Source organism: Xenopus tropicalis, chromosome 3 (assembly GCF_000004195.4).
Source record: "Xenopus tropicalis strain Nigerian chromosome 3, UCB_Xtro_10.0, whole genome shotgun sequence".
Lineage (NCBI taxonomy): Eukaryota > Metazoa > Chordata > Amphibia > Anura > Pipidae > Xenopus > Xenopus tropicalis.
Window position 1 is genome coordinate 121,948,948 of NC_030679.2, and position 18,002 is coordinate 121,966,949.

At 39.9% G+C, this 18,002-nt stretch overlaps 1 protein-coding gene across 1 annotated transcript; it reads left to right on the forward strand.

The window, feature by feature from the left end:
• The first annotated feature begins 238 nt into the window (after positions 1 to 238).
• Positions 239 to 12,446, forward strand: mxd1 (MAX dimerization protein 1). The gene is given in 6 exon segments (NM_001078760.1): positions 239 to 601; positions 2,668 to 2,764; positions 9,561 to 9,590; positions 10,293 to 10,407; positions 10,608 to 10,767; positions 11,508 to 12,446. Coding segments are annotated over 6 exon segments (666 nt in total). The 5' UTR covers positions 239 to 528; the 3' UTR covers positions 11,699 to 12,446.
• Positions 12,447 to 18,002: the final 5,556 nt, after the last annotated feature.

An 18,002-nucleotide genomic window follows, 5' to 3' on the forward strand; every position in this document is an offset into this window, starting at 1 on the left:
ATATACCGCTGTCAACCCAGCCGCCCAATCAAAGGCTCAGCAAGATGACAGTAGCACTCGCCTTCATCTTCCGCCACGCCCCCAGTTTGTCCGTCCAGTGGAGATTCCCGGCCAATCCGCGAACAGCAGGGTGGGTTTAACTCCGCCTACCATGAAACAGTGCGGCCAATAGTTCGTCGCCACTCTGCGAATGGGCGGGGCTGCGGCGCCGAGTAGAGGGGGAGGGTTAGGTTGAGGCGGGTCTGTCAGGAGACGATAAACAAAAATCCCGAGAGCTTCCAGCAGTATATACATTCGGGTACAGAGGCACCGGGAGAACATTTGGGCGCAAAGAGGGGATAAAGGCAGCGAGCCTAGCAGATACTCACCCCCTGTCACACAGTACAATCATTAGGCCGTGCTTTTAGTGACTTCCTCTCGGACACTATTATTCCGTGCACTGTCCTACCCTGTATCCTCTCGGTGTCCGTCACGTCTGTCCCTGGCTCTCTCTCTCTCACCCCCTGCTTACTCCCTGGTGCTGGGAAAATGGCGGCCCCGGTCTGTGTCAACATCCAGATGCTTCTGGAGGCGGCGGAGTATCTAGAGCGGAGGGAGAGAGGTGAGAGGGGCTGTGTGTGTGCTGCTTGTCCTGCCTTTACAAGTCACAAGCTTCATCTTGTTTATATGCTGTAGGGGAGAAGGGCATGGGCCCTCAGTATATGTGTCTGTGCAAGGGAGCATATTATATTGTATTTATGTTATGTATAGATAGAAATAAACATGCACCTACTATCTCAGGGAAAATATATGCTATTTCTGCACTCACCATGTATTCTGCAATCGTTTAGCTGTTGCTGGACTACAACTCCCAGCATCCCACAGCTGTAAGTAGGATGCTCAGGTTTGCAGATCAAGCACAGCTGGAGTGTTTCATGCAAGACCTCTCTGAGCTGCATTACTATTCAGCCTGCAGTGCCCAGGGCCTTGGTTTCTCAATACAATGTTTGGTTCTGATATTTGCCATGATCTGTTCAACAATTAAGATATATATTTATATACATATATCAGAAAGGGATTTCCATTATGTAGCCTCCATCTGTTGGAGCAACTACAACTCTCTGCACCCAGTAAATGCCAGTTGGGGATGCTGGGAATTCAACAGCCGAAGGGCCACAGTTTTGCGTTTCTTACGATAGAGATCTAGAAACATGTTTGCATCGCATATAAATCCATGCACCATCACCTGAAGCATCTGCAACCTTGAGCTGCTGCTAAACTACAGATCCCAGCATCCTTTTTACAAGTCAGTGTGATCCATGGCTGCTGGGAGATGCCATTTAGCAGGGGAACCCCAGGATGTAGATTCTTTATAGAAATCTATATGTTTGTGGTCACATCTCAATGGCTCACTAGCCCTCTCCTGTCTGTAATCATACTCGTTTGGTGTTTGCAGTGTGTGCAAATATTATGACATCATGCTCGTGTTTTCCCTCTGTGCAGGCCCGTTCTCTGGCTCCGTGGCAATCTCATCTGCCATACCATATAATTCTTAGCTAAGGCTAGCGGGCTCACACTATAACAAGCTGCAGGGCCTCCATTTACAAAAATGGGTTTTGGCTTTTCTAATAAACATTTTTTTGCAGTAGAGCATTATTCCATTCAGCCATTCAGCTGCAATAACACAGCAAGAAAAAATCTAAACATCATTGGCACCCAATGCTACCAAATGATAGGATTTCTAAGAATTGCTAATGAATGCTTATTTTTGCACGTCTATCTTTATTATAAAATAATGAGAGAAGGCATGTGATGGTGCAGTGTGGTGCATGAAAAATTGAGGCTGTCCTTCATCATGTTCTGTAGCATGGGGATTCATCTGCATATACATAAATATACATTTATGAATGTGTATATTGTGTGTGTTTGTGTGTGTGTGTATATATATATATACACACACACACAATATGGGATATAGGAGATCCTATTTGCTGAAATCTGCAGACTTGTGACCTGGGTGCTATATATATAATATATATATATATATATATATATATATATATATAATGTTACTTGGATTGACTATCCTAGATCCCATGGGTCTAACACTGGGGATACCCTCTGCTGTTCTATGCCATACAAAATAGGCAACAGAATAGAGATGAGTTCCTTTACATGTCATTCATTTATCCCTAGTGTATGCTGAATGTAATTGGGCATGAGTAACCCATCACTGTATGTGTTATGAATTATTCCTTTAGATCAAGTGTGACAGTGAATATAGAGAGTGCAGCATAGCCAGCACTAGTATTGGTGAATTAGTGCAATGTAATGCAGGGTAAAATAGATATTTAATAACCCATGTGTGCAGCTATTTAATTGACCCTCATTTTTTTTTTAATCTGTTTACTTGGGTATTTTTTAAAAAAAAATAGTCTAACAAGGCATTGTTATTGGCCGCAGCAGACTATGCACACGATGGTGTGCTGCTTGTTGTGGTTTTCCTAAAGGATAGGTTTATTTATATTCTGCAGGAAATGGATTGTATTTTTGTTGAATACTCCTGCAGCGCTGGGCATTTGTTTTTTCCCCAGCAACTCTTCTCTCCCATCTTTGTGCTTTGAGAAAGAGGAAGGGATGCAGTATCCTGTTAATTCTCACATTACATGTTTGTTCTGATCCGTATAGAAGCCGAGCATGGTTATGCTTCCATGTTGCCTTACAATAGCAAGGAGAGGGACGGCTTGAAGAGGAAAAGCAAATCAAAGAAAAGCAGCAATAGCAGGTAAGACAGAATTCTCTGTCTCGTGGGGTTTATTTTTTGCCTGTTATAATGCTGCAATATGCTAATCACTAAAAATTGTGTCACGGATTCATCAGTGCTCACATGTGTCTCACATGTGTCATCTGGCGGACTGCAAAGTGCACCTTCAGCACTCCATACAACCACTTATAAGTTCAGCTTGTGTTTTCTAAAGCAGCTCATGGGGAAAGTGGCATCTTACCGGTCTTCACAATGAGAGAGGGCTAACATTGTAAATTACTATTGGTGATTTGACCAGTTTATAAAGCAGTAAGGAATCATGAACCTAATGCACATGAAATGCACTACTAAATGGTAAAGTCTAATTTGTACAGGCAATAGCATGGCAAAACTGTACTTGGGACTGGGATTTTCCAGAGTGTTTTGATCCCAATACTGTACAGCTATTCAGCATAATTTACACATTAAATAAACCCAATAGGGTTGTTTTGCCCCCCAGTATGGATTCATGCAGCTTTGCCATCAAGTACAAGCTACTGTTTTATTATTATATAGAAAAAAGGGAATCATTGGGTCTCTATAGAAAATGGCAGTCCTATACTGTGCAGCTTTCTTGATAATAGGTTTCCAGATAATAGATCCCTTACCCCTACTTTGAATTCTAAAGTATGCATTAAAATGGTGGTTCACCTTTAAGTTAACTTTTAGTATGTTCTAGAAGGGCTTGTACTTAGCCACTTCTTAATTGCTCTTCATTTTTTATTCTTTATCACTTTTGATAATGACACTGGTATAGGATCCGGAAAGCTCTGAATTATGGGAAGGCCATCTCCCATAGACTCCATTTTAATTAATTTTCATTTTTACAAATATTTTCCCTTTTGTAATAATAAAACAGTACCTTGTACTTGATCCCAACTAAGAAATAATTATTCCATACCTGAAGCAACACAATCCTATTGCGCTTATTAAATATTTAGATTATTTTTTAGTAGACTTCATGGAAAGACCCCTTACCTGAAAACCCCAGGTCCCAAGCATTCTGTATAACAGGCCCCATACCTGTTAATATTTCCCACATTAAATTTCGTTTCTGGACTTAACACTTTCCTGACATTTTATTTTTATTTTTTTCTAGTTTCCATTAGTCAAATATTAAATCAGTTTTTTTTTTTTGTTTTTTTTTTTTCAAATACTTCACTTTAGGCCCTGGCTTTTTAAGTACACAGAGGCCCAAGCATCTCCCCACCAGCCCAATAAATATTGACTGACTATGGCATCTTACAGCAGCCCCTGTGGCATTTGCCAGAACCCACAGGTTGCCAGTCCGGGCCTGTGCAGCATCTACTACTTTGTTTCATGCATAGGGCATGAGGAGCTAAAATACGGGCTCCCAGTTGATTCCTTCTGTCAACCTTTTACAAGGATTAAAGTGGGCCGTATTTTGCTTCTACAGTATAACAGAGAAAGACAATATTGTATCAGCTGTGCTGTGCACGCACTGAGTCACACAGTCTTGGGAACATTCCCTTGCACTAATTCTATTACCATGCCGCTGTGCCAACGACTTCTTTTGATTGAGCCTTAAAAAGTGACGTGGGTGTGAAAAAAAGCTGTAACTTATTGATTAGCTCACCCACATCTGCTGCCCACAGTGCCTGAAGGACTGGATTCGTTATTATGTCCATGCATGGGGAGTATAAGAAATGCACTAAATCAGTCTTTCAAAAGATAGCCACATGGCTAGTTATCGCTTTGGTCCCTTTCATAGCAGATAATAATATGTTTTAAATACCTACTATCCTGGGAAAATTTGATCCATGTAGAATATTTGCCTTTAATTTCACATCCGGTCACCCAGAATCAGAATAACCCTCATTCTCTGCTCCTAAAATGCAATTGTGCACCTCCTTTGTAAATACAGCTGTAATCTGGACACTTCTACAGATTAAAGTAGTAAGACGTGTGTACAAAAGCAGACACATGGGGTAATCAGCATTTCAAATTTCCTTGTCCCCTAACAGCCAGTCACACTGCTTTCCTCCAGTTGTTTTTCTGCTCTGTCTCCTCACTTGCACTTTGGGCCAGGTCCCTGTTCAGGGCTGGGACAGGCACCAAGATAAGCTGAAATAGCTTCAGCCAAATCTTCTGTGGAGGAATTGGTATTTGACCAAATCCAGTAATTAGCCCTAAAAATTATTTAACTCTTTCTAACAGCCTGCCGGTGAATGCTACCTACCGATTGGCTGCTGTAGATTACTAGAAGTGTAAAAAAACGGCTTATACTTATATCATCCCAGTAATGTTTAATGTGAATACACTTTTATTATCATACATTTGGCTGCTGGTACTTACTGAAACTGATGAAACTGCCTCCTTATATTAATTTCATTAGGAAAATCACCGGTACCTGTGCCATCATGCATTTGACATTCACTTAAATGGTAGGTGACCTTGGTGGATTGTCATGCTTCTCCATTGGCTAATGCCCATGCAGAGAATACGCCCCTTTGTGCTATAGTCCGGGTACAAGCTGAGCAGTAGGTAGAATGTGTGAATCATCATCAAAACCGAAAGCCCTTATTTGTAGCTTCCTTAATTAGGTCGCCCGTGTTTTTCTAGTTTGTCGACTAAACAGTATAATAATGTGCAGTGATTTAATTGCCAGTGAAGTGTTTGATTAGTACGTTTCTTTCCCACCCAAGCCAGGAATGTATTTCATTCTTACGCCTTATCCATGGCGCCCACACTTATTTTGTGAATGAGGCTGTATTGACTGGAGTAGGCAAAGAGCTCCTTAACCAAATAAAATATTTATGTTCTTACTCTAAGGTTTGTTTACAAATCCTAGTCCTGTGAATGAATCTTATTCATTAATTAACTTAGTTGATTAAAAGGAATCGGGTTTATGGCAAGAACTAAAGGAGGATTTGCATAATTTTGTTCAATTAAAGAGACAGTAACCTGCAAGAAAGTGTTAAGTGAATTCCAGTGATTGATACAGGGTTCACTTTTAGAACCCATTGGCTGGGGGGATTCAGATACCTGGTAAAATCCTGCCTGCATAAATCATTAAAAAACCTCAGTTCATATAAAAGAATGGCAAATGCCAGTGAGATACCTTGTCATAGAAAGTGTATGCCATGGCAGTAAATAAAGGAAAAATATTCCAAAGTTAGGGAATGGGGGTGGGTTTACACACCTGCTTTCTTTTTGGTAAAACTCCATGTTTAGTATTCTATTTGAAAAGCAGCCTCCATAGGTTTTCACTTGCCCAACAGAAATAAAAGGGAATGTACATAGGAAACACTGGAGAATTATCCTGTGCCTCAGTTTGCATTCCCTGGCCCTGACCCATAAGCACAGTTGTGTGTGACGGATGTCGACCCTTGGCAGCAGATGGTGTGACTTTAGGTGAATATTTATCAAGCTGTGGATGTCAAACACACCACACCTCATCACTGCAACACTGTGCTACTATGTGCAACGCTACATGTAATGTAACACTTGAGTGTAAAATTCTGCTGGAAAAAAAGCTGAGTAAAAACCACCATTTGCACCATATTTTCTTCTCTGCCTCAGCTTGTCCCATTAACTTTAATCAGAGGTGCAGTAAAATGATGGCGTCAATTTCTAGAGCAAAGAAAGGTACATGGCTTCATAAATATCACCCCTTTTACTTCTGCAATGGATTCTGCCTGGTGTGTGTGCTGAGAATGTTAAGTCGTGAGCAGGAATACCATCACAGCTTGATAAACAGCAACCATTTTTGGGGTAAACCAAGGCTGTTCAACTGAGCGCCCGCAGGTTTCACGTGGCCCCTTAAAGAAATTTTATGACCCCCAGTTTGGGAAAAGGCTCTATAGACTTCAACAAATTTTAAACCATTAGGCAAGAGTGCAGTGAGGTTGTGCCCACAAAGTCCTCTGCACTCACCCATTACTAATATATATAGGGCATTAAGCATTAAGCTACCAAGCAATTCCCTCCTGCAAAACAGTGATTGTTTGTCCATATATTGCGATGTACTCCGATGCAGACTGGGGATGCGATGCATCCCCAGTCTGGCCAGTCCTACACTCACTTTTATCTGATTCATTAAGAATTTTACTTCAATATGCATTTTAAAACAAGCACTCGGTTTTACCTGCTATTTGCTTGCTTGCAAAGTTAAAACTCCATAAACTTCACTGTCTCATAATTTTACTTTAATCTGGCCCTCAAACATACTAGATAAAAATAATCATCCCACTACATGTAAGGGCTCTGGCACACGAGGAGATTTGTCGCCTGCGTTTTTCCTCCTGGCGCTTTGGCGACAAGTCGCCACGACAATACCCACGAAGAGATTTCATGCGAGTTGAGCTCCAGGCGATCTGCTACCCATGGTACACTCAACAGTTAACCCCCCCCTCATGTTTACTCAAGTCGCTCAGAAAAGGGTCTGTGTGCGATTTGAAACAGCAGGCGATTTGAAGTAGCCTCGTATGTTTTGACGCAGGCGATTTCCATTGATTTAGCATTGGCGTCTTGTCACTTGTCTTGTCGCCAAATCGCTATTTTAAAAATCGCCAGCGACAAATCTCCTCGTGTGCCAGAGCCCTAATAAGTTGGGTAGCAGTGGTGTAAACACTATACACAGCTGGATAAATGGGCCCCTACGTGTCAGATTTCACTAGGGGAAGCTGCACTGAGGCAGTAGTTAGGCACGTGCTTACACGCCCCTTTAGTGACTCACGTGCAAGAGCACGCTGGCACTTTTTCACTGTTTGCTCTGCAAAGTAAATGCACTCGGCTGCACAGGGATATTGTTAGCCATTAGCACTTCTGTTTCTTCTGGGACATTGGGCTTTCTATAGCTGTTCAATACAGGGCACAATGAAGGCTTTATGTGCCATTGGATAATGTATTCTTTCTCCTTTTTTTCACACTGAGGTGTTTCACAATTTTGTGAGCGTTTTGTGTCACCAACACTATTGTTTTTTATACTGCCGTTGGGCACAGAAACTTTGACATGTCCCTGACATAACTGACTCGTGCTTCATTCTTTTGTCTGTCACAGCTGCTAGCAATAACCTGTACCACTGCTGTGCAACTTATTGCATGTAGTGGGCCAATTATTTTTCATATAACATGTTTGAGGGCCGTATTAAATTGAAATGATGATATCATATATATATATCAGTGAAGTCTATGGAGCCATTAAGCAGGTTGGGCCATTAATGTGCACTGAAGGGCCACATCCAGTTAGTAGTCCTGCAGTTGGACAGCCCTGGCCTATACAATGGGAGAGGCAACTATGTGCTTTTGCCTTTAAGGGCAACGACACATGGAGCTAACAGACAATACCAATACGTGTGTTTAAGCAGAGACAATTCTCGGTATTGTCTATGGCAGGATATTTTTGGGCATTTTCTAGCCACGACAAGAAAGCTGCCCACAAGTAGTACTGTGTGTCCTAGTTCTTTCCTTACATGGAACTATTGTTATAGTTATGCACAAAACCAACTGTAGCCTATGGATTGTATGCCTGGATAATTATGCAAGCTGGAGTTTATAACAAAACCAAGATATAGACCAGTTGCAGAGGTGCTCAGAATACTTCAGCCTGTGCTGTGCATAGGGCCACCGTTTAAGGTATTTCAGTTATGGGCATTATGGCCCCAATAGATGCAAAAGTCACATTTTTAGAGTGCAAAGAGGCAGAATGTCCCCATAACATGTCTGCCCCACCAGCCATATGGAGTGGATTGGGGGCCTGGTCAGATGTATGATTTACATGGGTGTATTTGTATCTTAATTGGGGTCCCGTTATACATAGGGGCTGATTTACTTACCCACGAACGGGTCGAATGGAGTCCGATTGCGTTTTTTTCGTAATGATCGGTATTTTGCGATTTTTTCGTATGTTTTGCGATTTTTTCGGATTCTTTACGAATTTTTCGTTACCAATACGATTTTTGCGTAAAAACGCGAGTTTTCCTATCCATTACGAAAGTTGCGTAAAAAGTTGCGCATTTTTCGTAGCGTTAAAACTTACGCGAAAAATGCGCAACTTTTCGCGTAAGTTTTAACGCTACGAAAAATGCGCAACTTTTTACGCAACTTTCGTAATGGATACGAAAAACTCGCGTTTTTACGCAAAAATCGTATTGGTAACGAAAAATTCGTACAGAATCCGAAAAAATCGCAAAACATACGAAAAAGTCGCAAAATGTTCGTTTTCGAGTCGGAACTTTTCCAATTCGGGTCGGATTCGTGGGTTAGTAAATCAGCCCCATAGTGTTGCTACCACCTAGGGGGCTCAGGTGGGTGGTGGGCTAAAAATTCAACCCTGAGAACTAAGTAGAATGGGGCCTGATGATTTCTAATGATGGCTTTGATTCTATTTTAAAGGTAGTAGGGGTGTTTATTTCACCTGTTTGGAGAAATAGGTTTGTTTGGCTGGGAATGTTACTTTTGTATTTACTATGGGGAAAATAGTTAATGTCTAGTGACATATCTTTGGGTCCATTTCATTCCCTCTATATTAGCGTTGACCTTCATTAAGGATAATTCTGTACTGCGCACTTCCGCAATTAGCCTGTTAAACAAACATATAATCCTTAGTAACTGAAACAGGAGCTTTTAACATAATTCTGTTCATTAGGACCTGAATGTTTATCTGCTGAATGTGACATGTGATTGAGCCAGAAATGTTACTAATACTGTCTAATGCTATTTCATGGGCACCTATTATTTTTATAGCTATACGTATGCCACTCTGATGTTAAAGAAGAGGATATGACAAATAACTTGGTTATTTTCTGTATTTCAGGTCAACCCACAATGAAATGGAGAAGAACAGGTATGTCTTGTCATTACACAGTTATTAAATATTCATACCCAGCAATTAATTTTCCCCACATACCTGCTACAACATTCTTTAGCATTTCTGTCCATTTTGCACCTGACAAGTATAAAACCCAGCCATAGTATTATATCGTGAGATAAGAATGAGTCATGTGTTTTTCATGATTTATATAAATGGTTTGTATAAGACTAGAAAGGGTGAAGACGTATCATTTGAGTGGGGGGGGGGAGGTATGTGTTATTATAAGCAAAGGAAATTCTTTATCTTCACTGCCATACTACTTCCGTACCTCACCATAGACTTTAGTTTGTCATAATTAATAACTATAACCCTCATGGAGAAGCCTCCATTGTTGTGTGCACACAAACACACAAAATACTGTAATGTATGGCTGTGGTACAAGCCAGAGTTCTGTGTGTACTGTCAAAGCCTTGCTCTGTATATTTGCAATCATTAATTCAAAATGTCCTTAAAAACAGGTTCTTCCAAATTTCACAGCTTTCAGTTTCTGTGCATTGCATTATATAAATGTTTCATTAATTGGGATTCATACTTTATAAATTAAAAGGCTTTACATAAACCTTCCCCCTTACTTTACTCTCCAGTTCATATTTTTTGTTATGTGTAACTGAAAAGCATATTGTGCCATGATTGTTTTTCTAATGTGGATGTAATTATTCTTTTTTTCCTGTTTAGACGAGCCCATTTAAGATTATGTCTGGAAAAGCTAAAGATATTGGTTCCTCTTGGACCTGAATCCAATAGGCATACCACATTAAGTCTATTAACAAGAGCAAAGTCGCACATTAAGGTAAGCTAAAGTTATATTATTTTTTTAACGTGTGTGTGTCTATATATATATATATATATATATATATATATATATATATATATATATATATATATATATATATATACATATATATATATATATATATATATATATATATACATATATACATATACATACACCAAATACTTATTATTTCTTTTGTTCTTTCTCTTTTAAAGAAACTTGAAGATTGTGACAAAAGGTCTCTGCACCAAATTGAACAATTGCAACGAGAACAGCGACATCTAAAAAGGCAGCTAGAAAAATTTGGGGTGGAAAGGACGCGCATGGACAGTATAGGGTCAGCTATGTCTTCAGAACGATCAGACTCGGACAGAGGTAACTTATACCCCATCCCCCTTTCAGTTTATTGTTTTATATCAACAGCAACAACAAAAAAATAGATTTTCTTAATAAACTGTTCATAATCTCTTTGCATTATTTTCAAAAATCTTGATTCATTCAGTTAACTCGTGCTTGGCCTAACTGTACAGTTTAACACAGTGGTTTCCAGTAGATGGTCCCTTTGTGCTGCGCTGCGGCTCAAATAATTGGAGACACACCATTAACCCTTTATCTGCTACCTGCAAATATATTATTGTGTGCATGCATTGCATGTTTGCATGCATTTCCCATGTGTTTCATTAAAGGGGTGGTTCAACTTTGTTACCTTTTAACTATTCATAATAACCTTTGTAATGGCTCTTCATTAATTATTTTTTTTCTTTTTTTTTTTAATTATTTGCATTTCTCCTCTGCATCTTTCCATTTTTTAAATGGGGGGTGTGGGGGGGGGGTCTACACACTCCTATTCATATTCTAGTCTCTCATTCAAACCATTGCCTAGCTTCTAGGGTTAAAACCTCAGTAACCATATAGCTACTGAAATACCAAACTGGAGAGCTGCTGAAAAAAAACACTGAATAACTAAAAAATCATAAAAAATCAATTGCAAATTGTCTCAGAATATTACTGGATACATCATACTTAAAGTTAATTTTTGTATTTGTCAGTACAACTGAAAGCTGTATTTCTTTGCTTTGGGTTTATTGCTGACTCCTGGTACTTTATTTCCACAGAGGAAATTGATGTGGACGTAGAAAGCACGGACTATTTAACTGCAGATCTGGATTGGAGCAGCAGTAGCAGTAGTGTGAGTGACTTGGATGAGAGGGGGAGTATGCAAAGCATCTGCAGTGATGAAGGATATTCCAGCTCTGGTCTTAAGAGGATAGAACTACAGGACAATCCCAAAATTACAGCTCTTTAAACAGCCAATCAGAGAAGATAAAAAGGGGAGGGGGGAAGGATGGTTGCGAGAGATTTCTAGCAGTTCGTCACACTACTCCCAATTGCTCTCACATCAGACACTGTTATCTATTGGCTTTCACACCATTATCTTGCACGTGAACTTGTAAACTCAGACCTTCCAGCAGTCTGTTTCCCTCCCCCCTTTTCCGAAGGAGCTGTATGGGTTTCAGTTTACACTCAATATCACTTGCTAACCCATCAGCCAAATCTACTCGAGAAGACCACATTCCAGAATCACCAGGAAGCACTCAAGAGGAAAAAACTATCTATATTATTTACTGGAAATGGTTGTTGGCTGATAAACAAGATAACAATATTCATCCAGCTGGTACCTGGTCTATTGCCGGTACAATTGGCCCAGTTAAAAGGTCATAATATCTCCCAGCAACACCAAAACTTTTTTTTTTTTTTGCTTCACTTCACATCTGGAAAATGGTATGAAGGAATATGTCAAAAGAATCTTGCTATACGGCAAGACCTTTAGTTTACAGCTACTATAATATCCAATAAGAAGCCACCAAGGAAATCTGGATGGGACTTTGAGTCTTGATTCAGTGATTTTGGCTTAGAACAGTGAGAATGCTGCTATTATATTTTTTCACAGAATCGTGCATCTAATGCACCAAACCCAGCACAGTCTAAATTGCAACGCTGGCGCCTTCTAGCCTTTATTCGGAGATCTATAAAGCCACTTGCTATGTCTATTATATTGTGTTTTTTGTTATTGGTGTCAGTCTTGCTTACTTTTCATAATCGTTATCTGTTGCCACAGCCTCTCCTCTACAAGCTGATGTTTTTTTTTTTTTTTTTTAATGATTCCATGTTTTTATGTAAACCTGTTATCATTTTGTAACTGGAATCTTACCCTTTTCTGTTCACAAGAAGACTTCCAGGCATTTTTCATTTGCCTTTCTATAGCAAGGGAAGAGTAAATTAATGGAGCCTGAAAGGTTTTTCTATATGATATCAGTGCTCCTTCTTTTTTTTCAGTGTATTTGCAGTACCAGAATCTCTTGCTGTTTTTCCCCAAATGGCAGTCAAGTTTTAGTTTTTGTTTTTATCCCTAATCTAAAGAAATTCACCTTGAAAAGAGCATGCACTACAAAAAAACTGCAAGCAGGCCTTCATCGTCCTTAACTGAACATAACCCACCCAGAATGCTAACGGTTGGATTTTTACCAGGCAGTGTTTGGGACACGCACTTTAACATTTTCGTAGCTAGATCCAAACAGTACCATTCGATTCCCCCGTTTCACGGTATAACCTTTGCAGCTGCATGTAACTGTCCCTAGCAGATGCTTCTCGAAGGAATTTGTACGTTGCTTCTAGTTTATGGGACAATCATTTTTCTTTTCTACCTCAGAGACAGAGTGAACAAGAAAAAAAAAAGCGCAACGCTTGAAGTGCGTAAAATGGGGAATCGCTTGCTTGCCTTTCAAAAGTTGTCGTTCCATTTTTGTGCAAACGAGATTTAGATGATTAGTGTAATAACAGAGCTAATAACCTGTTGTATGTGCCGTGCCTACAGTCTCTTGCTTTTCCCCCGTGGCCGCTGTTGGCATTATGACTTTCAGTGTTATCAGGGGCAAATCTCTGCAGATGCATAACGCCTTAAGGAGGAGGGTGGGTGGGTGGGGGGGCTTAAAGACACCGAAGCAATAACTGGAGCAGTGAGTAGGCTAAGCAGTTAGTGCCCCAACTGTACGCTCCTGAACTTCATTAAATAACTTTAGTTAGCTCTTCCTTTATGGCCACAGTATGTGGCTTTACAATGATACCTGTGATTGTTTCCTAATGTTGAAGTCCTTCGTACCCGAGCAGTTATTATATATGTGCTTATATTATCCGCCACTAACACAATTACAAGAAGCCAGTGTATTTTTTGAAATGCTAAACCAGCAAACGGAGTTCTATTTTAAGCGACGTCACCCCTTTCTCTCACTATTTTTTTTTTCTTATATATCTATATATAGAAATATATATACCACTACAGTAACTAGATACTGAGAGGGGTTTATTAAGTAAAATATATTCATTTCCTAGGTGCTGTTGGAGAAATTAATAGAGATGGGGGCCATGCCCTTAATTTTTAAACCAAGCATCGCTGCCTAATCAGCAATCACAGTGTCACTTGGCTTGAAAGGGCTTTAAGGAATACTTCTTATTCACCCAGAGGTATTTTATTAAGTAGTCAAACGTCTTCGACAAATTCAGGGACAGACCGTTCCTGTAAGGTCTGAACTGTTTATCATCCGCTCCCGCCGCCGCACACCGGTCGAATTTTTTTTTTTCCTTTCTCATCATATAGGTATATCCCTTCTGCTTTGGATTTTCTACCTTTATAAATAAATTTAAGTTATGCTCTGAGAAAAAAAAGCACACCTAGATGTAAATAAATCACATGAAATCTATGACTATTTATTCATGTTTTGTATAGCTAATGTAATGGAGAGATTCTTATGACTTTGTGCTTTTATAAATGTTCTGAAAAAAAAACAACTTTTTTGTATGTGTATAAATATCTGCAAATGATTAAAGTGTGTATAAATATTATGCACAGTACTTTAGCACACTTCCAACCCTCTGTGGCATTTGTATTTCATATTCCAGGAAACAAAATGCCCATCAGTGAAAGGAATAAAACCCTGGGACACATTACTTTTCAATATTGGTATTATACAAACCATGGCCTACTCATCAGGAGATATCTCACTGAGCCTTGAATGCTGCTTTTTATGTACCTATAGTCTTCTCAGCCAGCCAGTCAACTTGTGCTCTTATTATTGTGTTTCTGGGGCATATGTGTATGATTAAGGTGCTAATATAATATACTTTAGTGCCAAATATTCTACCACTTTTATTTGCATTTTTAATTTCATGTCCGATTTGCACAATGTGATGTGATGAAGGAAAATGGTTTTAGTGTTATGGCTTGTATTAGGGAGCTTCCTGATACATTCTTTTACACAATGATGAGAAAAATTAATATGGGAAAGTATATATTTCAGCTGTATGGTGCTACTGATACAGTTCCCAGATTAGCTGTGTTCTTCATTGACCTACAGGATTTGAAAGGCTTGTCCACTGCAGAAGCAGATAGACATTGGGCACTTTCCAGTTGCCATATCTGGCATAAGGCCGCTGGCAGCTAAAAGGATATGGTTATACCATTAGCTACTCTCATGCCTGCAACAAGGCATTTTCAGTGAATACATTCTCTAGACCAGTGATCCCCAACCAGTGGCTCGGGGGTAACATGTTGCTCCCAGTGGCCTCAAAGTAGGTGGCCATTTTTACATTTTTGGTTTGAGGCAAGTTACTCCAAGCAGAGCCTTCTGCAGGCCAGCAGTCCTCATGGGGCTATCAAATAGCCAATCACAGCCCTTATTTGACATCCCCAAAGGATTGTTTTCATGCTTGTGCTCACCAACACTTGTTGCATCTAAGTGGGGCTCATGAGTAAAAAAGGTTGGGGATCTCTTCTCTAGGCACTGCAAGCCACAAGCAGTTTGTACTTGGTGATAGAAAGTAGTTGACAGAAAGCCCTGAGCTGTACCTCCTCAACCCAAGAATTGTGCTAGAGTACACACTCGTTTACCCTCCTTCTTACTTATGACTTCTAACAGGCGTTTCTTTGAAATTTCCAACATGGACAGTGGTCGTTGACATATTTTCAAGCCTCCAGCAATAAACAGATATTTAGACAAATGAATGCATTGCCTCCTTTTTAAATTATATATGTGTATGTTTAGATTATGATAGAAGGGGCCAATGTTACTCTACAGTGTGGCCCTTGCTTGTGACTTTTTCAGCATGCCTACTATTGGGGCCCCAAACTGCCACTGTATATATATATATATATATATATGTGTGTGTATATATATATATATATATATATATATATATATATACTGTGCTTTATTTATTCCTTCTAAAATGAAATGAGCAACACCAAGTAGCACAGCCCTCTCCAAACTCTTTAATCGTGTGTATAGGGGCACTAGCTTGCCCTAATTACATCTGTACATTACTTTATCACAACTAGCAGCACCACTTCTGACACTGCCCTTGTTATTCTCATAAATAATTGTTTATGAGATGAGGCCTGCTCCACATTCCCTGCATTAAAGATCATGGAACACAGGCATTTGACCACCTACGCGATTTCTAGCTCAATTCAGGGTTTTGAAGGGGCAAAAAAAAAGTGTTTTGCTAGTGGCGCGCTGAGCTGGAAAGCTTAACTGAAGCAGTTGCTCCATGTGCTGTTACCCTAAGGGTGAAGACACACGGAGCTACTAGAAGCAGCTACTTGTCACAGCTACTAAAATAGACAATGCTGATCATTTACTTATAATTGTCTCTACGTGTGTTTTAGCAGAGGCAATTCTCAGTATTGTCTATGGCAGGGTATTTTCTGGTGTTTAGTAGCCGTGACAAGTAGCTTCTACTAGTCGCTCCATGTGTCTTCACCCTTATGCTTAATGTGCATAAGAAACTGAAAGTCAGCAGACTAAAAGTCCTTTCAAGGCAACTTCTGACAACTGCGGGACATCGCAGCGACGCGTATGTCATCACGCCGGTGATTTACATTCTAGCTGGTGGGATGCCATTGCAGGGAAATTAGTCGCCCGCGACAACGAAGATTTGTGGAGCGGCGACTAATCTCCCCATGTACCCTGCCCTTAAGGGAGATGCCATTTGTGATTCCTCTTTTGGCATTCCTCCTACTTGATCCATTCCTAATAAGTAACTAATTCATTGTTACAGAGGTTTCTTTAAGAGATGCAAATATGGGAGCAAGGGCCTCTGCATCCCCTACCAGATACTTGTATGTCCAGAAGGAAAGCAGTAATTCAATGGCCATTGATACTGGACATGTAATAATAAATCTGAATCATTTGTAGAAGGTTTGATATTTTTTTCTTAAAACTCCAATGAGTTTTCATTTTGCAGGGCTTTCTGACCCAAGTCATCACTGTGACTAGACTGTGAATAGACTGGGTGGAGCTTTATTTATTTATACAACACCCAAAAGATGTCCAAAGCACCAGGCTTGATAGCAAATACATAAAGGTATGTCATTTAAAATGAATGATTTTTATTCTTGTTGGTGCCAGCTATTTAGGCAGGTTACTCTGCTTTTGGTTCTGATGGCTTATGTTAATTGATTGCCCCATATCATGCATATTGGTAACAAAGACCTTTATGCTGGTATTAAAGGGCAATGTCCCATCCACAACATACAACAAAACAATAAGTGGCATTATCAGTCAGTCACCTGATGAGTTAAGGGATCATATCCCTGTATACTGTAAAGTTTATATAGAATAGATGTTATTTCTTATTCAAAATAATACCCATACAGGCAACAGGGCTTCAGTGAAAAGGGGACAAAAGGGAAGTGACATTCTTCTATTTAGCCACAAGTTTTCCAATCACATTTGACTAGACATTTAACTGTCAAAATGGCTGTTTTCAGCAGTGTTCCAATAGCTGGTTACCCAGGGTAATGCTTTTGGTGTACCTGACCCTCAGGCTAGCTAGGTAAAAATAAAGGAGAACAATTGTTATGTGTACCCCGGTCTTTATATTTAATATTAGTGTAGTACAGGGAAAATCCGTTGGGGGCATAGTTGTATGTGTGGGTATACAGTATACAGTAACAGGAGGATGTTTCTGCTAAATCTATACCTGCAGTATTTGACTCTCTGCCACTTCTGTTAGGATGCTGTCCATCCCTTGTGCCACTAGGCTATGTGCCCTTCTGGGCTTGATAAGGAGGTTATGGCCAGCCACTCTGGTATCCATTATCAGCTAACTCCAAACAATAAAGTAATGAACATGTCCTTTAAAAACTGAACACAAAGGCAAACAAACCCAGTGCTACTTTGATTTCTCCTTTCATGATCACAAAAAAGCGATTAACCTCAGTTTCTATCCATGTGGAAACAAGTTCTTTATGTTCCTGGAACATGCAATTGCCTTCAGCTTTTCCAGCCCGTGCCTCCTTGAGCACTTAAAAGACATATAAATGGATCAGCACAGAAAGCCTAAGGGGTCTTTGTTAAATGCCCCCGTAAACATGTCATTCCTTTATCAGACTTGGGCACAGCGACTGATTGGTTTCATCTGAGCAAACAAATTATGGCTCATAGTCTAGTTTGCTGGAAACAAGCAGAAATAGCCTTCTAGGCCTGCTGCTTTTACCTTGAAAGTAGTGTAGTCTCTTATCTTTACTTCCATTTGGGCGCACGGAACACTCT